General features: G+C 46.0%; 7 protein-coding genes across 7 annotated transcripts; 4 read left to right on the top strand and 3 right to left on the bottom strand.

Moving 5' to 3' along the window:
• Positions 1-664: 664 nt before the first annotated feature.
• On the bottom strand, positions 665-2,124 carry N7517_000914 (uncharacterized protein; the record flags this gene model as incomplete). Its single annotated transcript, XM_056718644.1, has 3 exons — positions 665-1,532; positions 1,597-1,736; positions 1,864-2,124. 3 exons carry the CDS (start codon positions 2,122-2,124, stop codon positions 665-667), a joined length of 1,269 nt encoding a protein of 422 aa, XP_056582779.1.
• A 1,464-nt stretch (positions 2,125-3,588) lies between these two features.
• N7517_000913 (uncharacterized protein) lies at positions 3,589-6,214 on the bottom strand (the record flags this gene model as incomplete). The annotated part of the gene is made up of 6 exons (XM_056718643.1): positions 3,589-4,407; positions 4,915-5,186; positions 5,245-5,439; positions 5,509-5,595; positions 5,651-6,104; positions 6,173-6,214. 6 exons carry the CDS (start codon positions 6,212-6,214, stop codon positions 3,589-3,591), a joined length of 1,869 nt encoding a protein of 622 aa, XP_056582778.1.
• A 3,388-nt stretch (positions 6,215-9,602) lies between these two features.
• On the top strand, positions 9,603-11,945 carry N7517_000912 (putative lipoxygenase; the record flags this gene model as incomplete). Its single annotated transcript, XM_056718642.1, has 3 exons — positions 9,603-9,910; positions 9,967-10,847; positions 10,903-11,945. The coding sequence occupies 3 exons, from the start codon at positions 9,603-9,605 to the stop codon at positions 11,943-11,945; spliced, it is 2,232 nt and encodes a 743-aa protein (XP_056582777.1).
• Positions 11,946-13,760: 1,815 nt separating this feature from the next.
• N7517_000911 (uncharacterized protein) lies at positions 13,761-15,683 on the top strand (the record flags this gene model as incomplete). Its single annotated transcript, XM_056718641.1, has 6 exons — positions 13,761-13,979; positions 14,035-14,363; positions 14,417-15,257; positions 15,337-15,455; positions 15,514-15,597; positions 15,659-15,683. 6 exons carry the CDS (start codon positions 13,761-13,763, stop codon positions 15,681-15,683), a joined length of 1,617 nt encoding a protein of 538 aa, XP_056582776.1.
• A 644-nt stretch (positions 15,684-16,327) lies between these two features.
• N7517_000910 (TauD/TfdA dioxygenase family protein) lies at positions 16,328-17,635 on the bottom strand (the record flags this gene model as incomplete). Its single annotated transcript, XM_056718640.1, has 4 exons — positions 16,328-16,462; positions 16,525-16,658; positions 16,711-17,443; positions 17,504-17,635. The coding sequence occupies 4 exons, from the start codon at positions 17,633-17,635 to the stop codon at positions 16,328-16,330; spliced, it is 1,134 nt and encodes a 377-aa protein (XP_056582775.1).
• Positions 17,636-19,395: 1,760 nt separating this feature from the next.
• On the top strand, positions 19,396-20,959 carry N7517_000909 (uncharacterized protein; the record flags this gene model as incomplete). Its single annotated transcript, XM_056718639.1, is given in 5 exon segments — positions 19,396-19,673; positions 19,731-19,841; positions 19,899-20,190; positions 20,379-20,650; positions 20,668-20,959. 5 exon segments carry the CDS (start codon positions 19,396-19,398, stop codon positions 20,957-20,959), a joined length of 1,245 nt encoding a protein of 414 aa, XP_056582774.1.
• Positions 20,960-22,157: 1,198 nt separating this feature from the next.
• N7517_000908 (putative neutral amino acid permease) lies at positions 22,158-23,702 on the top strand (the record flags this gene model as incomplete). Its single annotated transcript, XM_056718638.1, has 4 exons — positions 22,158-23,036; positions 23,098-23,178; positions 23,230-23,605; positions 23,662-23,702. 4 exons carry the CDS (start codon positions 22,158-22,160, stop codon positions 23,700-23,702), a joined length of 1,377 nt encoding a protein of 458 aa, XP_056582773.1.
• Positions 23,703-24,979: the final 1,277 nt, after the last annotated feature.

The following is a 24,979-nucleotide window of genomic DNA, read 5'->3' as shown; positions in this document are numbered from 1 at the left end:
CACGCACGTCAGCACGGATGAAGCTAGACTGGGTGGAAAGATGACCGTCTAATCAATTGCCAGAGGGTCAGTTTGGGCATTGCTGTAAAGCACAGTCGAAACTTATGACGTACCACTGGATGTAACCCTCAGCATTAGTAGGAGCACATGACTTAGCGTCGTTGCAGCCTAACACCACCAATTTCAGTCTTGGGGCTGGCAATTTGTCTCCCGTGTCTCCCCACAGACCAAGTTGATACAACGAACGGAATATTTAAACACTGAGCATCCTTTTGGTGACTAATGGCCTTCCGGGCAAAATCCATCTTTTTTACCCGCTTCTCCCAAGGGAGAGAGCGTTCATCCACAGTATCATCTTCGCGCAGTGGGAGCAGAATAGAGATTATCGAATAAAGACGGTCACCTGCAGCAGATCGACAACACTCTGCCGTCAGCGTACATCAGGAAATTGTACGGAAGCCTGCCCAGGGGCCGGGCGTCGCGCGTAAAGGTTATGAGGCAGCAAACGACCAACAAGAATGGGGTACTGCCCACGGTTTTCCTCATCTGTGGCCGAATGGGGTGGGTAAGAAGTTCTATCAATATTAGGCCTTACAACCGCACGTACTTATAATTGTATAATTTATAAGCTACACTTATCAACAAAAATTCGAACCCAAACAAATTACCAATGCGGTACGTATTTTGACCATGAGACAGTTTGATACGCACTCTCCGGCAAGCTCCTCAGTCCAATCAAGTCTTCTGTTAAGATAAATCCTCGACCCACACAATAAAAGGCACAGACAAAAGAAATTGGAATCAAAGCACGAAGGGGGATTTCCAAGTTGGGATCCTGCTCAGGATCAATATTCCTAAGCCTCGCGGCAAGACGGCTGATCCATCTGTTTTTAGACCCTCTTTTCCGCTTCAGTGCAGCTTGTGCCCTTGCTTTTGCTAACTCCGGTTGAAACATTTTTCTGTGAAAGTATAGCGAAAGAGGGCCTGCAATCAACGCAAAGGCCAAGCTATTCACACTAGCGATACGCCAAAGTAACTTCTCTGTCGCGGACGGAAAGGCGGAATTCCAGGCAATAAGAAACACAGAACTGAAGAGAAGGATTGTTGGGGCACAGATTATCTCCGCCTGGGTATCCATGTTTGGAATGAAATGACTTGGGATGCGATCATATGGTCGTCGCTCCGGCCGAGTAAATAGCGGTATATGTATATAGTGTAAGATTTGAACGTAGTATTTCCAAAATCGAGCACAAAACCACTCATCCCGTGACAGGAAGTCGAGTGGTGTTTCATACCACTTCGATCCGGAATTTCGACCAAGATTTTCCCGAATAATAACCACGGATTTCTTAAGTTTCAATATGATTGGTTTGTCAATATCCATAGGTTTGTGAGACCAGCAGTAGGATGTCACGAGAAAGACCAGAATAAAGGAGAGGGTAGTGAGTTCGAGGGTGGTAAGAAAGAGTCCCTGGGCAAAACGAAAGATGCAGTTTAATGAGAACCATAGGACTTGTACGATTGCCATTAACCTATATAGATAAGCATAATTGATACATAGAAAGGAAATTTCAATTAAAGTAGACCGTGACTTACCTAGATAGTCCATCTGCTTTACTCTTATCTTTAATTTCCTCTTCTTCCAATATGGGATATTCAACGTATCCCTCCTTGACTAGGATATAGAGCTGCTTGGCGTCCAAAGGAAATGAAGGTAAAAGGTCTGTTTCCGGGGGCTCTATCCAAAAGCCCCCATATCGGCAAAGAACGCATGCTTCATAGTCCAGTCTTTATGTTCAGCCTCGTAGAAATTCTGCTCCGTTAGCTTCGGCATCACATCGACGTATGACACTCATAACCCACCTTAACAGAGCAGCGCGCAGATGACCATTGGCCCAGAGCTAGGATCAAGAGGAATTCGGATCCGAGTATTGCAATACAAGCAAGATCGAATTTGTATCTCCATTTTTTGAATGCGCCATCAGATTGGGCAGGCAGGTTTGGAAACACGGATGTCCAGCAACAGAGAATGATTGTGAGAACGCAAGTGGATAAAATGCCCCACGTCCCTCTCCCGTCGGGCTCAGGGACCCAGCCACGGGTGGTTATGATAGTGTCGTTCATGATTGATATACACTGAATAAGATGTAGGATCAAGTTTTAGATTAATATAGCTGATTGAGTCTACCTAGCGGTAACGCACTTTCAAGCTAGTGGCTGATGGAAGGAGCCCGAAATAGCATTTTGGCACTACGGTTTAATTACGCGCCCCTAAGATGCACTGATATGCAGGAGCCCGAAATAGCATTTTAGCAGTTCAGCTCCTAACTACCCACTTAGGGTGGCTATATATAGGTGCCAAGAGTTTCTAGCCCTGCCCAATCAACGATAAGTGATAAGTCCAGTTCCCATTAGAAGGTTTAGGTAGCGATTGCCTGATCCGCCCCTGGTCTGGTCTGTGACGGGCGAATCATTTGAAATCTCCAATGAGAAGGGCAGTAAGAGGCGGAGACGGGTTCACCGCCTTTTCCGAGGTCAGGACTACCTGATCCCTCATGTATTTGTAGATTTACAAGGAATTCACCCCTATCACTTTGATTTCTCTACACCCTCGTAAACGTCAAGTTCGATCTAATCAATCGGAGAGAACAATCCAAGTAGCGTACACGAGTCCCTCGGAAGGCCAAGAGAGGCTGTGGAGAGAGTCAGCCCGCTGGGGAGTGGGTCAGATTCTCGTCTGACAGTCTGCTGCTCTACGATTAGACTGCGACATCGCCCATGGACGCCCGTGGGCCTTTTTAGTAAGCAAAATTAGCGTAACACGTGATTTCTATCGATAGATTTCAAAATATTTCAACTAAATTTGTATTTTTCATATATCTATAATCATAATTCCGGATTTTTAATGAGATATATATAAATATATATAGTATAATTTACTATATATCTAATTTTTATATATATTTAAGACCACTTTATATAGTGACAGCGGTTCTCAGCCAGACAGCCACGCTATCCTAGTGAGGATTGATTTCATTGGTTAATTGGCTTGCTATGGGAGCGGGGCCTCTATAGTGGCTTTTATTGGGCGATAATATGATAGCGCTACGGACGTTACACCCTGATTAAAAGCAGCCTAGCCGATCACTATATAGAGCTATAAGAATCCTCTTCGGTAAAAAGAATATCGAAGAAAATCTATGCTCTCTCTACTATCTGGGCAGCCGCCCGAGGGGATACGCGAGCCATTGTCACACTCCTTAGTCACGGCGCTGATCCGAACATCGTCGATGTTCAATTATCCGGTCCTCTATCAAATACAGCTTCCCAGGGCTACAATGTTACCGTGCGACTCCTTCTGGAGGCGGGAGCACAACCAGATGTACATCATCCTAGTGGTGAAATGAAGGGCAGTCCCCTCAATTGCGCTACCCGAAACGCCACCGATATCTTGCTTCTAAAATCTCTGCTGGACTTTGGAGCGGATGTGAATTTTAAGTGGAAATAACGGAAAAACCGGGCTTATTCATGCGGCAAGAATGGATAATGCTGGGTTTGCTGTCCTATTGTTGGAATACGGCGCGAACATCAATTCAGTAGCGACTGAGGGATCAGCTCTTTTGACCGCTGCAAATATCTACAACAGCCATAATGTCCTACGATTGTTCCTTGATCGATGGCATGAGTACTCAATCTGCCCCCGTATGAAGGGCCCCAACCTTCTCCAGATCGCGGCACAATATGCTGATCCCACCACGCTCCACTTTCTGCCATCGTGTTTATGACATTGATATCATCATCCCAATACATGCATTGATAACTGCGATAGCGCTTTGGACAACCATGTGCTATAAGTAGCTCTATGATCGCTCCGGATCCTGTTTCGGCAGCGAGTTTTAGGGGAATCACGGGAAGTTGGTCACTAAAGCGTGTGAGTCGAACCCCTTGATCAAGCACCCTTTGTAACTGGACGCAGTCCCCTCTCTGAATTTCACTTGTCGCTAGTGCATATTTCAGTGCTGTTTCGAATGGCTCATGTGATGGGTAAAACACCCCGACGCGACGAGTAATCATGACCTTGCTATCTGCCATATACAAATCACAGTCGAGCAGTTTGCCACAGCGATTGAACTTGACACTGAGGCATACATCGATGAGCTGGTTGATAAGGGTCTCAGTTTCCTTAGTTTTTCTCTGATTCGGGAGGTCAAGTATCCCCTGAATCAGATTTGACCACGCAGACTGGCTCTGACCATGGATCTGAATTTGCCGATAGAGGTAAAAACATTTTATGCGATGGGGAAGGTCTTTCCACCGGATTCTGGGCTCGGCGTTGATGGCCAACACATAGGTAAGTTCAGACTCATCGTCATGAAAACTAACACGCTTCATCAAGAAGGCCTTTGCCTGTCTCGGCAAAAGGACTGGAATAACCAGTTAGAATTGATTACACACAGAGGAAATGCTGCATACAATTTACCGCCTTCAAGTTCCACAAATCCTTGAGTGAACAGATCTCGAGAGTGTCTTGGAGGATATGAGACAGCAATTCCATGGGAACGTACATTTTGCTGGCCTCCCAAATAGGGCGATAGCTCTCCAGTGGTATATGAGGGCCCCCGGGAGAGTTTCTTACCTTCCTGTGAATACTGATTTTCTGCTTTCTGATCCCCAGCAAGGGACACGCCCGGCAGCTATCTAAGAAAGGCCCCGAAACTCTTGCTAATTCTAGTCATCCAGCTCGTACTCCAAAAAAATCGGAATTATGCTCTTGGTAAAACTCCCCCAAATTTATCTCGAGATATGCAGATTTGATGTACAAAATTGAAAATCAATGAGATATATGTACGCCCAAAAGCAGGTAACACTGTGCAAATATATATACTAGTCAAAACTGGTCTGGTGTCTGCATACCTTATTACCATTAGCAGACTCGCCGGCATCTGAGCGCGTCACTTCAAAATCTTGACGAACATGCACAACGCTCAGGGACGACATGGGGACATCATCATTTGTGAGTGACTCGACATCCCCGACAGACGGAGCCAAAGCTTGGCTAGACTCTTCTTTTGACTTTTTCATAATGGGATCGGTCATAATATGATAAGCGGCCCTTGCAGATGAGCTCTGGTTCTGTGAGGTAACGAAGAGCTGCCGGAGAGAGGCAACACAGGAGACAATAATGGCTACAAGGTGAAGATCAGTATTAAGACCAACACATGATGAAAGCTTGGGATCACATACCAACATCCACCTCGACAAAGCTCCAGAAAAACAGCCAGTCGATATTTATCTGACGATCATAGGTCATTCCGACGACCACCCGGATGATGGCGACGATCATAATGAAGATAGTTGCAGAGAAAATGCTGAGCAGAATGAGCTTTTTGCGGAGGGAGATTTTCGTTTTCCATAGCACAAGGAAGGGAATAGACAAGACTGTACCGAAGACAATTGTTAGGCTGAAAAAATTGGCTTAAGGGTCCGGCGTATTTGCAATCAACTCACTCATCCAGTCCGTGATAACATCCCCAGCACAGTTCGCCCAGAACATGCGATTCTCATAATGAACGTGGTGAGATTGGGGACATTGAGCTACAAAGTTCGGTGTTAGGATAAATCAACCGCATTGGAGCTCGCTTGTTCTCACTGATAATATATTCTATCCCTCCCAAGCTGCATTTGTATTCGATATCGGCCACTGATGCAATATAGACACTGGTTGTGCAGAAAAGAACCACAAACCACCAAATACGGAGAGGCTTCACTTTGGCACTGATTCGGTAGAAGAGTGCCATGAAGGAGAATTTGACACACCACAGCGCGGAATAGAACAGTATCTCAAACGGAGCGTTAAAGCGCATGAATGTATTGTACCTTGGGAGGAATTGGAGAGTCAATGGCTTTTCGCCGGCGCTGATGGCGTATAACTCGTAAAGGACCTTCCCCTCGACTTGCCAAATGACTGCCGCTGTGAGCATAATGACCCATGCGAAGATGACGAGAAAGTCATCTAGGAACAGTCGACGGAATGAGGCAACTTGGGCATAGATCCGGAATACAACGAATACAAGCGATATGCCTGTGAGAGTCCAGAGCACGGCCTATTATTAGAGCGTTAGTTATATACTGAAACAATCCAGTCATTATACTAAATCCCCACCAAAAATACTGTCTCAGGAACTCTGCTGTCCTGTTCATCAAAATCTGCCATTGTTGCTATATGCTCAGTGTGGAAGTCAGAATAGAGGTTAAAAGACGAGACGTAAGGAATATATGGACTGTAAAATTATATTGCCAAGAGATTAGATGAGTACATTCTTTGTTGATTTCTTGCCAGTGCTGGTCTAGCCACCCTCCACATAAAGTTTGCCCAGGTTAGCTCTATTGGCGCGGCTAAAGAAAATCATTAGCCGAGTTCTTTGAGGACATCAAGTCAGATATCATGCGCCATATGCAGTCTATTCAAAAGGAAGGATCTTGGGCATTAATATTAACGCCACCCCAATTCACACCATGACCCAGTCACGACTCCGGTCAAGTCAATGGGGTTGTTGAGTTTTCCGAGAGAAATTGTGGTTGACGAACAAGTATTGACGTGCGGTCGTCCCCGAACAGAATGATAAGAACTCGTTCATCATAAACCTCAACACCTAAAGTTTTATGATCACATAATTAAGAAATAGTTCATGCAATTAGAAATAGGGACAGTTATTGAAACGCTCTAAATAAGATGGAGGCCATATGTGTTCGCAACTTGGTATATCTCACGATACAACAACGCATTGGTCTCTGTCTAGCGGGGTGCAGTCATGCAGCGAGAAGCCCAATTTCTGTCCATGCAGTGGGCCAATAAAAAGGCTATAGGATGAGAAAAATACTGACGATCATTGCACATATAACCGAAAGGTCAAGTGTGTCAAAGAAACCACTTCCCCCATTCCCTCGACATACCCGAGAGACAAAGAACGAAAACTTCTATGGAGCTCGGACCCCAACAAAATGAATTTAGGCCTCGATAGAGTGTGGATCCATTATCAAATAAAAATAGCTCTTAGTATTGATTGACTGAGTTCGTCATGTGTGTATAAGCATAGTGATTACGCAGTCTTTCAAGTGATGGCGCCTCAAGAATGCTATGCCCATCGCCGTTGTTGAGCAGCGTACACTGGCTTTAGGACAGGCTCTCAATTCTTGTTCTTTTTAGATAATCATCCAGTGCAGTGTCGTCTAACGAACTGTTCAAGCTTTTTGTCTAGATGGAGCACGATCAAGAATACCAAGATTTATTCCATTCTCGGTAGCAAGTAAAGATATTGATTGATCGCAACCGCAACTTGGTGGATCATGCGTAATAATTATGGCCAAGAAAGGAACGATCGCGAAGTCAGTACACAGACAGAGCTAAGCCCCAAAGCCCTTTTTAGAAACCACACTAATATTTGACATTCGATGTGGCCCAGCCATCACAGCTGGGGTTGCTTTCATCAAGGTCCCACGGGATACCATCAATCCCCAGTCTCCACCAGTATTTACCCCAATCAGTAATAAGACAGGGGTTCTGGATTTCCGATGGTAGAATTAATTCGCCGAGCAGCATGAGGCATGCACAGCTTTGAACCAAACACGCAGTCTTAAGCGAGATGTATCCCCTTTGTATACGCCACAACGTCGTTGAAGAAATGGCCAATATGACAACGAAAGTTGTGTATGATGCAGAGATTCAAGAACCTCGCCGAGAAGTTTCTCGCCCACCAAGCACCCTTTTCTCTCAAGCTTTCGGGGACGTCAATGCCATCGCGATGTTCCCTACTATTAGTTGACATACCATTTTGAAAGGCACCCGTAGAATTGATTGGTAGTTCAACTGGGGGTTATAGAGGTTTGTATCGCACGAAGTGCAGAGTTGTCAACTAAAGTGGTCGCTGCGCTCTCTCTCTCTCTCTCTCTCTCGGGCGCGCGAGATGATTCAAGTGAGTCGGTAAATCTGAGGTGATCTCAAGACTGTAGTACTGTAAGTACTCGCATCCGATGGGACATTGCCAAAGGTCTGTAGGGATAAAAGTTGGAGGCTTCGCGAAGGATACACATGGAGTTACGGATCGGGAAGGTGGGACCTATGGATACCCAGTCTTATAGCGCTCAGGGTTCAAACCCCCTTTTTTGGGGGATCCTTGATGCCTGAATGCCTTATTTAGCATCGCTCTCCCGGGTTATAAAAGTCTACCCGAAACCCAAAACCATAAGTCTAATCTAAACCATCTCGTTTATATGTCAACATGAGTCTAAGGACTCCGCTTTTAAGATCTGAAAAGCCTCAATAGACCACCTAATGTCACCGTCACGTAAGGTCAGATGACGCTGTCGCCCCTAGCTTACGGCAGGGTAGCTAGCATAATACATGAGTATCTTCGACTAGCTTTTAGCGCTTACACCTAACGGAACTTTGAATTCCTGTTTGATTTTTTCAGGGTACAGTTGCACGCTGCACGCTGCTACCGAGTGCAAAGTTTCGATTCATCTTCCAGAATGTAACGTAGATCATTCACTCCCTAGTGTGTAACAGTCTATCTTAAATTATACACTGAGAATCCCACTAATACCGAACCAGTTCGGCATTAGCATCATTTACATCATCATTTCGTTCAAGTAATTAATACTGAGATCGACGCGAAAGCTCTCTTTGATTTCTGACAACTTGAGTATGGTCACCTGTTCGAAAATTTTTCTTGATGTCATTTCTACAAAAAAGCTCTACATTTCTCTGTACTAATGAGAATTCTGGTTAATTTCTACGTTTCAGAACTCAGTAAAGTTTCGGTTTAGTACGGTACGATCCGCGCGGGCGACGCTTCGGGATTAGTGGGGCCGAGGCATGTAAACACTTCAATCGCGACGAAGAGCTGGATGCGGAATGTATGGGTATTCGAAAGTTAGGTTTTAACAGTGGTTCTTCTTTTTCTCTTTGCCTTAATTTCAATGAATCTCAATATAGCTCCCGCCTCCGCTATTAGTATCGGTAAAGGCGTTGGATACTGTGTGTAGAAGATTTGGCTGAGTATGCATGATTGCTCCCAGTCAGCTAGAAAAGCCTGAATCTAAAAGTCCACCGTGGGTGTTAATTATCTGTTCAGCCCTGAGATAATGAGGAGCTTGAACGATACCCCAGTCTCGCTGAGCGGTATGCCAGGCACAGCACTTTCATTGCTCAGGCAATAGCACGGATCATACACTGCCGAATTTGGGACTTCAAAGTACATCTATATTCTCTCCACACCTGGGCTATGTTCGGAGAGAATCCACACTAAATCCACCAGTATGTGCTCCAACCACCCAATGGTCTCGAAGCTGTAGTAAGCTGTAGTAGGCAATTGTCCACATCTCTTTGATTTACGAGCTGAAGATACGACGTTAGCGTAGTATATTGTGTGTATGTTGATGCTTTCGGTCCTGATCATTATATCATGAGTAGTCAGACTGATAAGATCCACACTATATTGATTTGAGTGTATTTAAACCTCAGCCTAGTGTCTCCTTATTCGAATTACTAGCTTTCAACTTGACCTGAACAAGCGAGCCACTACGCCTTCATCCGAACAGCCATGGTTCGAAACCTCACCGCAGTTGACGGGCCTGGTGATACCTCAACTTCGAGCAAATGGCCCAAGAACCCAGAAGAGGTCGTTCTCAACGACATGGACACTGGTGCACTTATCAATGAATTGGCAAGCTTACAGCTCTTGCCAAAAAAGGTTGACTTGACCCCCCATCAGCAAGCGGCCTGGGCGAGAAACCCAGGGGTTTTAGCTTATGGAGCCTTTGAGCAAAAGGAACCAGTCAGAATTGAGAAAGGAACATATCGGGGCACTCAGTTGGCGCTGACTAAGATTTATGATCTTATAGAGCAACAGTAATGGCATCGAAGCATTTGATTGGCTCCTGCAAGTTCGCTAACTTGCTCGATAGGTACATGTCCTTCATGGATGTAGCCCAAGTTGAACCTCTGGTTCCAACCGCCCTGACCAGACAAGACAAATGTGACTTTTTTGTGTTTACTAAGGGTGAAGACGGGTACCCACCCCATCTTGACCTTGGCCTGAACAAAGAATGGGCAAATAACGAGAATGACGGTAATCAGCGATCAGACATGTCGAAATGGGCTATTTTCAATTGGTATCGCTTGCTCCAGTTGGCTAATATCATGCGGGGTACTCTGCCAAACCTATTTGCTGAGGGTACACCCGATCAAGGGAAGACGATTGCAGAGGTGGAAGATTATAATCGGAAGCGACGTGCGGGTTGGGTCCGCAAAGACATCTTCGATCGTCCTAACGTGGGCGACTTGAAAGATTGGTACAGCGATGCCCGCTTTTCCCAGCAGCAATTTACAGGGACGAATCCTACAACAATCACACGGGCTTCAAAGGATTGGATATACCACTTTACCCAAGCTGCAAAGACATCAGATGATGCAGAGGCTAAAGGTGTCATAAGCAAGCTGAGTAATAGCTGCCCAGAGTCCTTTTACGTACAGGATTACAGCTACTTTCGCACGATTACCGATATAGACTCGGCGGATGAAATCAAACAGGAGACCAAGGACAAAAATGGGACCGAAACCAGTCCTCCTCGTTATGGTTGCGCGTCGGTGTGTCTTTTCTATCTGAACGAGAAAGGAAAGCTTTATCCGCTGGCGATTGTCCCCGATTGGCGGGGTACTCTGAGATCTGTGACAATCTACAACCGGGAATTGTTCAAGCGAACGGATATCCAGACAGGAGAGGAAAAGCCAAATGACAAAAACGAGGCGAGAGTTGATGAGGCTAATGACTGGCCTTGGAGATATGGTCAATTCTCCCATAAATTACATCTCCCACGTCTTGTGCTGACTTTTGATCATAGCCAAAACATGTGTGCAATGTAGTGACTGGTTCCGGCATGAAGTTACCGTGCATCTTACACGTACCCATCTGGTTGAAGAGTCCATCATCGTTTCCGCCAATCGACAGTTCGAACCAGATCACCCTGTGTTTCGGATACTTCGTCCACACTGGCAGAAGACATTGGCACTCAATGGGTCCGCCCGAGACACTCTCGTTCCTTCTGTCATTCTCAAGATCGTTGGCTTTTCTGCACCTCAAGCCCTCAAATTCATCCAAGAAGAATACAGGTCGTTTGACTTTGAGGGAAGTTACGTACCAAAAGATCTCCTCAAACGGGGGTTCCCCCCAGAGGAACTCAACGAGCCTAAGTTTCATAACTACGCCTATGCTAGATGCATCAAGAGCATGTGGACAAAACTCAGGAGCTACGTGGAAGATATACTTTCTCTGCACTACAAAGGGGCCAATGCCGACCAACAAGTTAGGAGCGACAAATCCATTCAGAAATGGTCTAGAGAGATGCGCTCTCCTGATGGTGCAGATTTGCGATTCTTTCCGGCAATCACCACGTTCGAGGAGCTGGTCGACTGTGTGACCATGTGTATTCACCTTGCATCGCCCCAGCATACGGCTGTCAACTATCTACAAGACTACTATCAGGGTTTTGTGATCAACAAGCCTTCTTGTCTTTTCACTGCGCCTCCAACCTCTCTAGAGAGCCTGCTCAGCTACACCGAGCAGGATCTTGTCAAAGCCTTGCCTATGAATCATGCGCACGAGTGGCTTCTTTCTTCACATGTCCCCTACCTGCTCAGCTTCAAACCAAACGAGAAAACCGAAACGCTGATGGGATGCATTCATACGACGTGGTCCGTTTACCACAACAAGCCCTCTCCTTCAGACGAGGAAAGGAAAACCACAGATGCTTTGCTCAGATTCTACCAGGCGCTCCAAGCTAGCGATGACGAATTCGAGAGATACGCAAAAGAGAAAGATGACATTAAGGACATCCCTTACAATGTGCTGGAAACGAGGCACAATGCAGTGTCAATTTTGATTTAATCATTTCAGTATGAATGGCACGGTGAATATCTGGTCATATGAATTCTTCTGTCCGAGTTGAAGAGATGGATTGAACTGGTTAAAGGCTACCAAAAGTATTTGATTTTTTCTGTCAACAGACCGCCAAAGTTACAAATTGCCTGTATTGATTTAATTTGAATTCTTTTTTTCTTCAAACTTGTTTTTTTTCCATAAATTAAGTTTGCTTTACATTTGATCAAAGGCTTTCAGCTGGAATAATGCAGGAAGATAGCTGGCCACTGTTTTTGGACACTCTTCCACCAATGTCAAGAAACACTCGGAAAAAGAACGATAAGAAGCGTAAAGACACATAACGAAAAGATTTGGGACGTCTTACCAAATTCAGTGCCCGGTATTTCCTCTGATAGGGCCATCGATCACGGCGCTGTTACAGGAGACAATGAAGGATTGTGACAGTATTTGCACGGGCAATATGGATATATTCTAAGCAATTACGATACTATACATGTACCAATGGCTCATTTTTACTAGCAAATACATTACAAGCCTGCGGTAATTATCAGTAGGCCAAAGTCAGATTAGCGTTTTTCGAGTCAGTTCTGGAAATAAATCGCAAGTGTAGGAAGTACTGTATCTTGGGGTAGGTGGGAAGGTTGTGTTATATTCTCATGGTTGGGGGCCGCGTTAACCTCCATTGCGTCGCAGCAGAAAGTACTGGAAGTGGGCAAAAACTTGGTATTTAAATCCTTCAGCTGCTACTATTTATATAAAATTCAAATCTTAGAACATTAACAAGATTCATCGTGGGGTAAATTGACTCGAATTACTAACTGGCAACTATAGTTTCGCAGGAGATATATCTATTGTTTAGGCTTGCCGTTTTCCTACTCCATACGAAGGCTCGAGAGATGTAAACAATACAACTCTTCTTCAGCTCGCGATATACTAAAACCATCCTTTTTTGGTAGTTTATGGCAGGCGTAGAGCCGAGGTGCCCTGTTTCGATGTAGAGGCAACGGCTTGAAAATGGATTTCGAGTAACGGGATCTGGCGTGTGATCAAAGTCATAGATGGAGTTCAGTGCAGGTATTTAATATATTGAACCATGTGACGCGAGACTTCTATTGTATGCATCCGTGATGTATCATTAGCCTTAACATGATTTATCCGCCATGGTGATGGCTGCTCTGATTAAGTTCTGTGGACTCGAAAGCTAAATATTAGGAGGGCAGGGCAACAGCTTGGAAATGTATTTGAAGCAACTGCCGACAAATCAAGTGAAAGTCGTCATATAAAATAGGCGCACTCAAAGGGTATAAATTTCCGACGGCGAGGGAAGATGCCACGAGGTTGGGCGGTCGATCCCGCATATACGCAATGCTTGCATCGGAAGGTGAATTTCAAAACGAGATAAGCATAAAGCCACCACGACCAACCGAGGTGGCAGACCCAATGACAAGTTCTTAGTCCAAATGGCGTGTCCAAATTTCCGAATGATGCAAGTCGCTTGGACCCCCGCCTTTACAGCTACCCCAGCATATCTGATGTCCCGCGAATGATGCCCGGTGATTACAGGTAAGACTTGTAAGTATTGCTAATGCTAGCTCTCCAATTCACCCGTCATTCTAGCACTAGTTAGTATCTTTTGCGATTGTCTCATTCACGCCTACGGGCACAACATAACAACTCTTCCCAGGTTAGAATTGCGTGACGGCCATTGAGACCACGCCTAATTCTTCCAGCAATATAAAACCGGAAGTTATCCATTTAATAATACCCCTCACCATCATTTTCAAGGAATTCTCGCCTTTGTGTGTTCCTGCAATCCGAAATATGTCCATAGAGGAACTAAAGGCAGCACAGGTCTCTACCAGTGGCACAGATGGCTCGGACGAAGAGTGGCAGAAGAGTGAAAATCACAAAGTAGAAGGTACTTTTGAGGCCAGGGAGGGCCATCACTTCTACCGGCCCATCGACAGCTATGAGGGCTTACATCGCTGGGATCCGAATTTTGAATGGACAGAACAGGAAGAGAAGAAGATTGTCAGGAAGGTTGGTCAATCATTCCCTTTTACCACTCAATTTGCCACTAACAGAATTTGAATAGATTGATGCTCGTGTCTGCACATTTGCCTGCGTGACTTTCTTTGCATTGCAGCTAGATCGAGGAAACATCGGCCAGGCACTTGCAAGTACGCTTCTGAAAGATCTGCGGATGACAAGTAACGATTACAACTTGGGTCAGACGGTCTTCTTGGTCTGCTTCTTGTTGGCTGAGATGCCCTCTCAGTTAATTTCCAAGCGAATCGGCCCAGATCGATGGATTCCTATTCAAATGGTGTCTTGGAGTCTGGTCGCGGCTTGCCAGGCCTTTTTGAAAGGGCGTGGATCGTATATGGCATGTCGTGCCCTACTGGGATTTTTAGAAGGTGGCTTGTGAGTATCCATATCTCACACAATCTGAACATGGGGCTAATCTCGCTTTTCAGTATACCCGATACAATTCTGTTCTTGTCTTTTTTCTACAAATCTAGTGAGCTGCCAAACAGACTGACATGGTTCTGGATTTCCTACACCACTGCCGGGATAATTGGTTCATTCCTAGCCTTTGGTTTCCTGCACATCACCGATGCCAACGGCGGTGGTGCATGGAGATATCTCTTCGCATACGAGGGTCTGATAACTGGCGTGATTGGTATCATCGCTGCATTTTGGATGCCAGCCTCACCTGTGCAGACTAAGGGAGGATTACGCGGAAAGAACGGATGGTTTACAGAACATGAAGAGAAGATCATCGTGAACCGGGTTATTCGGGATGATCCCAGCAAGGGCAGCATGCACAATCGACAAGCAGTGACCCCACGTCGTCTTTGGGAGTCGCTCAAGGATTATCATATGTGGCCAATCTATGCTCTCGGTCTGATCTGGATGATACCTTCCAACCCCTCGCAAAATTACCTCACACTACAACTGCGATCCCAGGGGTTCACAACATTCCAAACAAACTTGTTGACCATTCCAGCGGCTGTCATTGCGATTATATCCATGACATCTATTACCTGGGTTGCAGAGCGCACGAACCAACGCCTTCTGTGGGGCGTGGCGGTGGAGATCTGGAACCTAGCCCTGTTGATTGCACTGGAGTTACTTCCTCAGAAAAGCATGCCTTGGCCTCGTTGGGCGATTCTTACCCTCCTTGTTGGTGGGCCGAACATTCATCCTGTTATAGTGGCCTTGACTTCACGGAATGCTGGATCTGTGCGGACTCGCACTGTCGCTTCTGCATTGTATAATATGTCTATACAAGTGAGCAGCATTGCTGGTGCTAATGTGAGTTCCAGTCCTTGCTTTTAACTACCGATAACCTGGAGATAAATTGATTAATTGGTATACTAACAATACTGAACAGGTGTACCAAGCAAAGGATGCGCCATATTACAGAAATGGAAACAAAGTTCTCATAGCACTGGCGGTTGTCAGTGGGTTCCTTTTTGTCTTCAGCAAGTTTTACTACGATTATTGGAATAAGTACGAATCCAGAACTCGCGGACTTGAATTTACAGGATTCTTGCTAACTTGTATACAGGAAAAACTCGGCAAAATGGGATGCTATGACAAGCGAGCAAAGAGAGCTTTACTTGCGTGAAAACCCAGTATTGACTAACAAAAGGTATGTTGGTGCTGTAGAGTATAACAACTGACAGTACTTGTCAACTAACACTCTTGTACAGAATCGACTTTCGGTTTGCTCGCTGAAGCTGTGTGTCTGTTGAGGGAATTCGAGAAATTGAAGAATCAGACATATTTGTCGCAATGGAATAAAAATTGGTACTACTGATAGAAAGAGTCAGATCACAATTGTTCATAGGAACGTAATTAGAACAAACCAGGTTTATCAAAGAATTGAATTCATTTGCATCACAATTATCACCCAACTGAGTCTGGACTGTAATTAATTCAACAACTTGATATGCAGGCTCCCACTGAGGTTAGTCGGAAATTGCACCATTGTCGCTTAAATGAGGTTTTTTGTGGCAGTCTTAGCACCATGCATTAATGTTGCAATATGTCGTCAGTGCTGGGTTTGCATGCGTCTTCTTTCTCAAAAGCCCTAAGTTGTATGCTCTGTAATTAAATTGAGATTCATTTGAAATGCATAAATTGGATTTGCATGCATAACTCTGTATATTGGGACTATGGAGATGAAGCAAGAATCATTATACGATACTTTTGTTCTCCCGAAGTATTCGAATATTCATATGCTGGGACTAGACAAATGTTCAGAAAGAGAGTAGGAAGAGAGTTGTATTGTAATAGGAGCGAATCTCCAGACTATCTATCATATCTGAGGGGTCGATGCTGAGGCACCAACCACCACCACAACACCATATTACACAACCTCAAGCCTTGGTTTTACTCTCCTCTGGAACATAAGGTGTCTCATAAGGACGCTCAGCCTGCGGGGTAATGCGCGCCAAGTGGCGACGCTCACCAGTCGTCCAGTCAACAATCACAGAATGGCCAGTGACGCGGTTCTATATTGCATATACACATTAGTATTTGAAACAGTCGATCAATCATGAAAGATTCCACTCACATCCCAGACAACAACAGTCCCTGGGGCCCATCGAATACGAGTTTGGAAGTCAATGCCGCGACTAATATGATTCAGGAGGAAACCTAGAAGGGCATCACTCTCCTCCTTTTTCAGTCCCACGATACTACGAGTAACTAGATTCGGTGTCAGTAGTGCCTTCTATAATGAACCTTGGATAGTACTTACAGCCACCATTAACGAAAAGCGCTTTCTCGCCAGTGACCGGGTGGGTTCGAACAAGAGGATGCTCGTTCTTGACTGGCTCCCGCCGAGCGATACCCCCACGCCTCACACTAAACTCAACCTGTTCAACCCCGGAATGCACAGCTTTCAATCCGTGCAGTCGCTCCTTGAGCGCAGGCGAAAGCCGGTTATACGCCTCAACATGGTCGACGAACGCAGTGTCGCCGCCAACTTCAGGGGTGTCAAGGATGTACAAAAATGTCGTACCAGGTGGCTGCTCCTCATACGTGATATCGGAATGCCATGCGACACTGCTGTTTCTGGTAGCGAGGAATTCATCAAACTCCCACGCATCGTTGCTTCGGTGAACGAGATGGATCTCAGGGTACCCCTCCGGAGCTCCGCTAGTTGGGTGGATATGGTGGCGGCCAAAGTAGCTTCCGAAATCCAGGGCCTCTTGAATTGGAAGATCGGCGAGGTCTTGGTCTCTGAAGGCGACAACTTTACGTTGGGCGACGAGAAGAGCGAGCTGGTCCTTTCCGGCAGGTGTGAGCTTGCTTAGTTGAATTCCCGTAACCTCAGAGCCGATAGTTGGGGTCAACTTTTGAATCTTAGAGCCTTCGATGAGGAGGTCTTTGAAGGAGGGGTCGGCGTCTTTCCCGTGCTCGACATGGGTAAAGGGTTCGAGGGGCGGGTATTTCTCGTCATGGTCCCAGACAGGCAGGTAGTGAGGATACTGCATCATTATTAGGTCAAGATATATGTATAGAGACTCAAAGACCTAGCCATAACTTACACTAGCAGTAGTCTTTCCACCTTCCTCGTCAATAACTCTTCTGACTCTTGGTTTTGTCTCGTTTATTCCAGCAGTCGCCTTCACAGGAACAACGACTTCCGCAGTGGGAGTTTGGGCAATAGACGGTGCCATGGTGTGCTAACCTTGATATTGGTAGATAGGATATTGTCTTTGGTAAAGTTTAAGCAACTATCCCATCAGACCTGCGAGCAGCTACTGACTTAAATATACATGATTCACAACTCGTTCCTACTTCGCGCCATTTCTCATAGAATCACGTATAAATTTCTTCGTCTCCGGTATACGCGACAGTGAGCATCATGTGAAAGGATCGCGTACACAAAACGCATCGGCATTGCTGATCACCATAAGCCGTGATATCCGTTCTATCAAATCAATATTAATTTGTCCCGTAATGCCTATTTCCGGATGCCACAAACTCACGCGATAGGCGGATGCATAAAATCCACGTCCGGGATTCCTAGAGATAGGTGTTGTCGATCGCTCTAGCCACAGCACAGAGTGTATATTTTTATATGAAGCTGATTTTACATTGCATGGGGGGAGATCGGTTAATTCTGACGTGCTATATCTGAGAATAGCATCATGCGCTTGCCAATGGTTGGGGATGTTATATAGTGCTCTTGGATGCATTAATAATCTTGACATGGCGTGATATGATGCAAGTTCCAACCCCCGCAAACGACCAGGGGCTCCATGATATATGCATATCAGAGCCCCGCGCAATGACAGATGTACAACATAGCACGCAAATAGATACGGCTAAAACAAGAGAATATGTACTTTATCTGCCGAATTGTTCCGCGCAGCAGGCAAAGTTGCCCACAATGCAACTTGCCTTGGCATATATAACTTTTTTCCTACTCTTTTCGCTTCTTTGGAGAGAAAATGACGAAGTGAGAGAAATAATGGATGGGAGGAGGCCTTAGCACTTAGACTCAAGGACAGCACAGCGATGACTCCTCCGATGTTACCTGATGTTTTGGCTTGTAAATTGAAAGCAGGCCAAGTCGCTAACGTATCAAAGGTTGTCATGATCGAGCTACATTGGATCATGAGCGGCCATCGGCCCTTACAGAACCCACCAGAAAAAATCGTTAAAACCAGTTCGGTCGCACCGCAAGTTTCATTAAAAACTTTACAATTGCATCAAGAGGGGAAGTTGGCGAAGTGACTTGAAAACTGACAGGAGTGAAGAAATTAACGTGATCGAGGGAAAGTCACAGGTTCTTCCCCAGGTCTGTTTTATTCTAGGTCACGTGATTCTCCTCATTTATTTACCCTTTGTTTAGAAAGACAAGAAACTATTTGGATTTATATCACTCTACTTGATTTTCAAAGAGATCTGTCTGCTTGGGTCATAAGAGCTTCCGTGCTGATTTGATTGAGTGGTGGTTAACAATGGAATCATCGTGAATCAGCCCGAGGCTTGCTCCACCGGTCTAAATATATCTGTCTGGAGTCTTCTTTCTCTGATCATATGTCAGCTCCCAACATGTCTTGTGTTCTCTGATTTTGGGGGGGAGAACCAAAGCGTTTTGTCAGAAATTCTGTTTTTTCCGCAACAAAGAAAGCGAGCGAAACGACCATGGAGATATATATAGTTCTAAGAAAACGAGTCTCATGGCTTATAACAGTCTGTTCTGGGGGGCTATCCTTTGTCATAGATATACCGTAACCCTGAACCTTTGAAGCCAAGTTTGGTCGAACTTAAGGTTGGCTTTCTGTCTTTTTGTATAATATCTCTTTATTTTGACGGATAGGTTGCTCCTGTTGATTTAGGTATTTGTATGCCACGACTCGCTTGTCCATTCATATCGAGGCAGTTCTCAATTGCGAGAGAAGGATCTCTGACCCATATTGTGCTCAACATGTCAGACCGATACAACTTTCGACGTAGTACTCGCAGTCAGCAAGTACCGCCCCAGGACCCTCTGGGCTCACCAAGGGATCCAACTCGACGCATAAAGCTGAAGGTAGAGGACCTAGACCTTGACAAATCCTACAGTAACATTTTGCTACCATCTAAACTACCAGCGAGGCCGAAGAAAAGCAGGCCATGGGCTAAATGGGGAGGAGCTACGCCTCTTACCGACCCAGCTCAACTTCCTCGCGGGTGGCATATGAATGAGGACGACCTTCACCCTGGGTAAGGCATCTAATCCAAATGTTGAATGTAAACAACGAGCTAATTGGAACGGAATAGCGATATCGACGGTCAGATCGAAAGATGTCTTGAGAGGATTGCCGAGAACATAATGCCTCAAATCTTTCAGCAAAGGTTGGAGGAATTCATGGCTTCGAAAAACGAACTTGAGTGAGTTTGCTGGATTTATATTGCAACTGCACATATTCTCATATTGTTATACTTTAGAGCGATGACCTTCGAGGGGTCTGAAGAGCTCAGCTGGGAGACCATTCGACGGGTGCATGATCTGGAGGGCATGAATACAGATATAACGACTACTGGGGATAAATATGAGCAGCTTCCAAATATTAATTCTCTGTTGGCAGCATATAAGTCGGGCCAGCTTGAGTGGCATACCGGGCTTGTTACTTATTGGTCAAGGGGTGTCCAAGTCAGTCAACCAAGACGATTTGACTGGGATGAATTCGAAGCAATTAACCTCGACCACCACGGCGACAAAGGATTCTGGACGGAAGGGGTAATTACTCCCCCCAGGTTTCTAAAGTGACTCGCTAATGAATGATATTAGCTCGATGGCCCCGAACCTGATACCTCCTATGCAGGGATCATTATAGGTCCAGCTGTAGGCCGTCCAACGCTGGCTGGGGTAGGATCCACCTGGCTCAAACCTGTTCCATCTTTCTCTAACATTCTTTTTTCATACAGGTAAAACTGGCGCTTCGTCTTCCAGGATTCATGTGGTTTGCCGAGCTGGACTTTGTCCACGATACCGGGGCTAGTATGATGGGCATTTATCAAGGAGATCTTAAAACGCTGCTTGGCCCCTTTGCTGCGACTGCTGGGCCAATGATACCGGTAGTAAGCATGGTAAGATCTCGTGTTGCAAGCGGCACATACATCACCAGGCAAGCCATTGAGGTGGAAGTAACAATTCTGGATAGCAATCGCCAGAGAATGACCGCTTGGACTAGAACCAGGTGCTGTCTCAATCCAGGGGCTGGACATTGAGTGCCGTCCCCCGATTAGATGGCCAAGTTGTGCGAGATTTGTTATATTTGGGAACTTCACCTGCTACCGGCTTTGGTATACACATCTCAAACACGAGATCTGACCTTAACCTGCCAGATCTGGACTTAGCTAGCAACCCGCCAGTGCACAATCCGCATTATAGAATGTCCCTTCCAGTGCCACCACCAGGAACATTCGCCCAAGGGCATGGTGGATGGGTAGTGCCGCTCGCAGCACCCTTAATGATGCCGCAGCCAGCACCTGGAGCCCCTCCTTGAGAGACCGAAAAACCTGTCATTCTTCCCTCGGACTGGCGTTGTGCTTGAACTCATTCCCTCATTTTGATTTCTTCGTTTTCTTTTTGTTGCTTGGAGTGTATCGCTGTCTCGATTCAACAGAGTTTGTGAATTTTGTCATGTTCGATTTTGCGCCTTTATCTATAGAAACCCAACTCCAAAATCTTATAAAATCTTATATCAATGCAATACGTTATGAGTTCGGATGGTCTATGTCCTATCCAGAACCGCATATCTATCTCAAACCTTTCTTTTACACTCTCACGCATCTCAGGTTGTATGTTCTTTCATGGCTCGGTCTTACACGGCAATAGTGGTTGCCGATCCAATATTTAGGGTGGCCATGTAGATCGTAGCCTAGTGCTCACCCCTTTTCTCCCTTTTCTTTTCTCCGCTCATACCATGCCTCATAATAAAATACTTATCAGACCTAGAGAAAATGGGCCGAAAGATGTCACCGTGTAATGTATACAACATTGTAATAAAGATTTTATTCAATTATCGTGATGCCTTAGGCCACAATAGACAAACGTGCCATGACCCACTTTGGTAGTTCGCTCTCTCTTCCCTTCTCTCCCGCTTGTTCAACATCAAATACAGTCAAAATTTATCATTTGTATTTTTGAGGGCAATATTTCAATGATGAACAGTTTACCTGCGAAAATTATGGCTGAGAGACAGTTGGTTCTGTGATCCGCGCTAATAGGCTTGGAACTAGCAAAGCTCTGACTGGGTTCTAGAGAGCAAGCCCGATCATTTGTGGCTAAACCTAGCCCCACGCCGCTTGTTATTTGCTGTGGATCACTCATCTAGATTGTACAGCGAGATGACTGCAAGCTCCAACTTGTCTTTTCCCACTGAACTTTCGAGAAGGCACCCACCACCCTGAACCAATAGGAAGAAGCTGATTCTGAATGATGTGATGCTGGCTGTCTAGGCCATTTCCATGAATACTGCGACGTCAATAGACCAACTTCAGACAAGCGCAGGCGCGGAAAACTAGTGTATCGCAACTAGTGGCAATTAATCAACGCTTGCACTCCAGGGTCCACAGTTGATTACCGCCATGGGAGGTCTCTGAGAACAATACCTTTGTAAGGTTTTCCCCCCGTCCTCCGGCTTTCATCTCTGAAACCTACTTTTTACAGGGGCATCAATTCAATAGCCGAACTCAGTCATCATGACTATCAATGAGAAGGCAACCGTGGATGATACGGAGCTGGGAAGCTCTAGAGACTCCACCGAGGAGCACGAGGTCTTCAAGAAGACCGAGGATGGTGTCAGCTTCCGCGGTGTTGGCTGGTTCAAAGCTTGTATTATCTTCGTGAAAGTGCTCTTCGCGACTGGTGTGCTGTCGCTACCAGCTTCGCTGTACTCCCTCGGTGCGGTGGGTGGCTCGATCAGTATCATCGCATGGGGCGCGTTCAACACCTACTCTTTCGTGATTCTTGGCAACTTTCGCAAGAAGCATCCTCACTGCCACTCCATTGCCGATATGGCTGAAGTTGCCGGCGGTTTCTTCGCGAAGGAGCTTACCGGTTTACTCTTTCTCATCGGCTACGTCCTTGTCGTGGGAAGTGGTATCATTGGAGTTTCAACGGCCTTGAATGCCCTCTCGCACCACTCTGCCTGCACTGTCTGGTGGTCTTTGATTGGAGCCGTTGTGATCATCGCGACAGCTTCGGTACGCAAACTCCAGCATGTGGGCTGGCTCACATATGCTGGATTCATTTCGATCTACGCCGCAGTTCTGATCGTTGTCATCGGAGTCACAACGCGTGACCGGCCGGCCGCCGCGCCCCAGGAAGGCCCTTACGACCTCGGTTACGTCGCTATCAACAACCCCGGATTTGCTGCTGGTATGGTTGCTTCCAGTACTATCTTCGTTTCCACGGCCGGTACCAGCGCCTTCATCCCGGTGATGTCAGAGATGCGAAACCCGAAGGACTACAAGAAGGCGTTATATCTGTGCATGATTGTGGTTAATGCGTCGTACCTTGCTTTCAGCTTGGTTGTCTATCGTTGGTGTGGACAATGGGTGGCCAGCCCTTCTTTAGGTGTATGTATCCTTTAACTGACGCCGGTTTGAGGTTCAATTAGCTAATTGTGTTTATGTATAGAGCGCCGGACAGACGATCAAGATGGTATCTTACGGTGTTGCATTGCTAGGATTGGTTGTGAGCGCCACGATCTACTTGCATGTGAGTATCTCCCTCGCGACTTGTGCTGCCGTAACTGACTTTGGTGTTTAGATCGCCGCTAAATACGTATTTGTACGCATCTTGGGTAACACGCGTCATTTGCAGGCCAACACTGTCGTTCATTGGGCGACTTGGATGGGCTGCACGATCAGTCTCGGTGCTATTTCCTTCATCCTCAGCGAGACTATCCCCATCTTCAACTATCTGGTGGCCCTGATCGGGTCCGTTTGCTTCGCCCCCCTTGCTATGTGTCTTCCTGGTTTCTTGTGGCTGCACACCAACAGCCATTACCGCAAGGGAACACTTATGCAGCAGGTGATCTACCTGCTGCACTGGGGAATGGTACTTTTGGGAATTTTCTTCCTTGTTGGTGCGACCTATGGTGTTGTCATTCAGATCATTGACGCCTACGCAACGGGGATGATCGGTATGTTTTGGTGTCCCCAATACTGTAGAACGTGCGACTGACCCTTTCTTTATTAGGCTCCACTTTCAGCTGCCTCGACAACTCGAACTCGTCTTAAGCATGCATTTTAGAGAACATACTCTTGTTTGGTCGAGCTGCCTAGGGATCGGCTCCCAACCAGGGTGATATATACGCTCAACACCTGGTGTGAATGGTTATAATGAGGGCCCAGGTGGTCATAATGTAATGAGTTGTCATAGAATGGTATCAAATTTTGTATTCAACATTGAAGACTCGCCTAACTCTCAATCGGTCTCGGGTAATGCAAACGCTAGTCACTAGGTAAGATACCATCTCCACTTGGACTCAAACCTGGTCGCCGTGTGGTCCCCGGACGGAATTCCGCGTCTTCGGGAACCCACATGTTCTTGCTGTTCTAACTGCATTCAGTACAGTTATTGCCTATCAAAACCTTGATTCCTTCCCGTTTCTCTTTTTCAACAGACATGAGTGATTTTTCTGCCACATCCAGAGATTTTCTTCCCGCTTTCATGACACATACCATTATTTCAGTGCTCTAGGCTCCATCACGAGACGGGACTGAATCGCAAATTCGTGACATCCCGTGTGGTACCGTGTGGATCCACCCGCGTCGGTTCATGAGTTTGAAGTTTTCGCGCTGGTCTAAGATGTGGGGACTCAGACTCGTGCCGTGCACGATGCCTTATCGCAGCTAGCCGCTCGTAATCTTGGGCAGATGCCTCATCCCAAGTCGCGCGACGCTAAGGCGGACCTCAATCATTTCTCAGCAGGCGGCAACCTATCGACCACTGGTTTTCGTTAACCGGTACTTAAATGCTTATGTCGTTTCTCTGTATTCCTGACGTGAACATATACGGCCACAAGCTTGGAAGGGGTGGAAATCAGCGCCTCCCGTCCGTTCAGCGTTACTTGAGCTTCACGTCGTTTAGTTAGTAGGTCACCACCAATAAATCATGGGGTGCTCTCTCGACAAAGACAAATTCCATGTATGCGAGCGCGACATGAACTTAAGTCGAGTCTTTCGTATATTGGGAGTCAGATATGTGGACATTCAATGAAAAGGGAAAAAAATACCTTTAACAAGTGGGCATTCTTGCTAATAGAAATATATTCCCAGCCTGACGTGATCCCAAGGCTGCCTTTTACCTTCTTACCCTGGACATGAAGGTTGCGGCAACAGTAGTCGAATCACCGAGTGTCTTTATTATTTGACTATCCCGGCTACATATCGGTTATCCCGTTTTGGAATACCGGCATGGCAATAGTCTCGGCAACAATCCTTGTGGGGGCCAGCGCGGGGTATCCTATACCGGCCTGCCATACAAACGAAAAAAAGGCTGGCTCGGATGGATA

Source organism: Penicillium concentricum (genome assembly GCF_028827145.1).
Source record: "Penicillium concentricum strain IBT 3081 chromosome Unknown utg000001l_segment0_segment0, whole genome shotgun sequence".
Lineage (NCBI taxonomy): Eukaryota > Fungi > Ascomycota > Eurotiomycetes > Eurotiales > Aspergillaceae > Penicillium > Penicillium concentricum.
The sequence above is the reverse complement of the archived record's forward strand: the minus strand, read 5'-3'. Positions and strand labels throughout refer to the sequence as shown.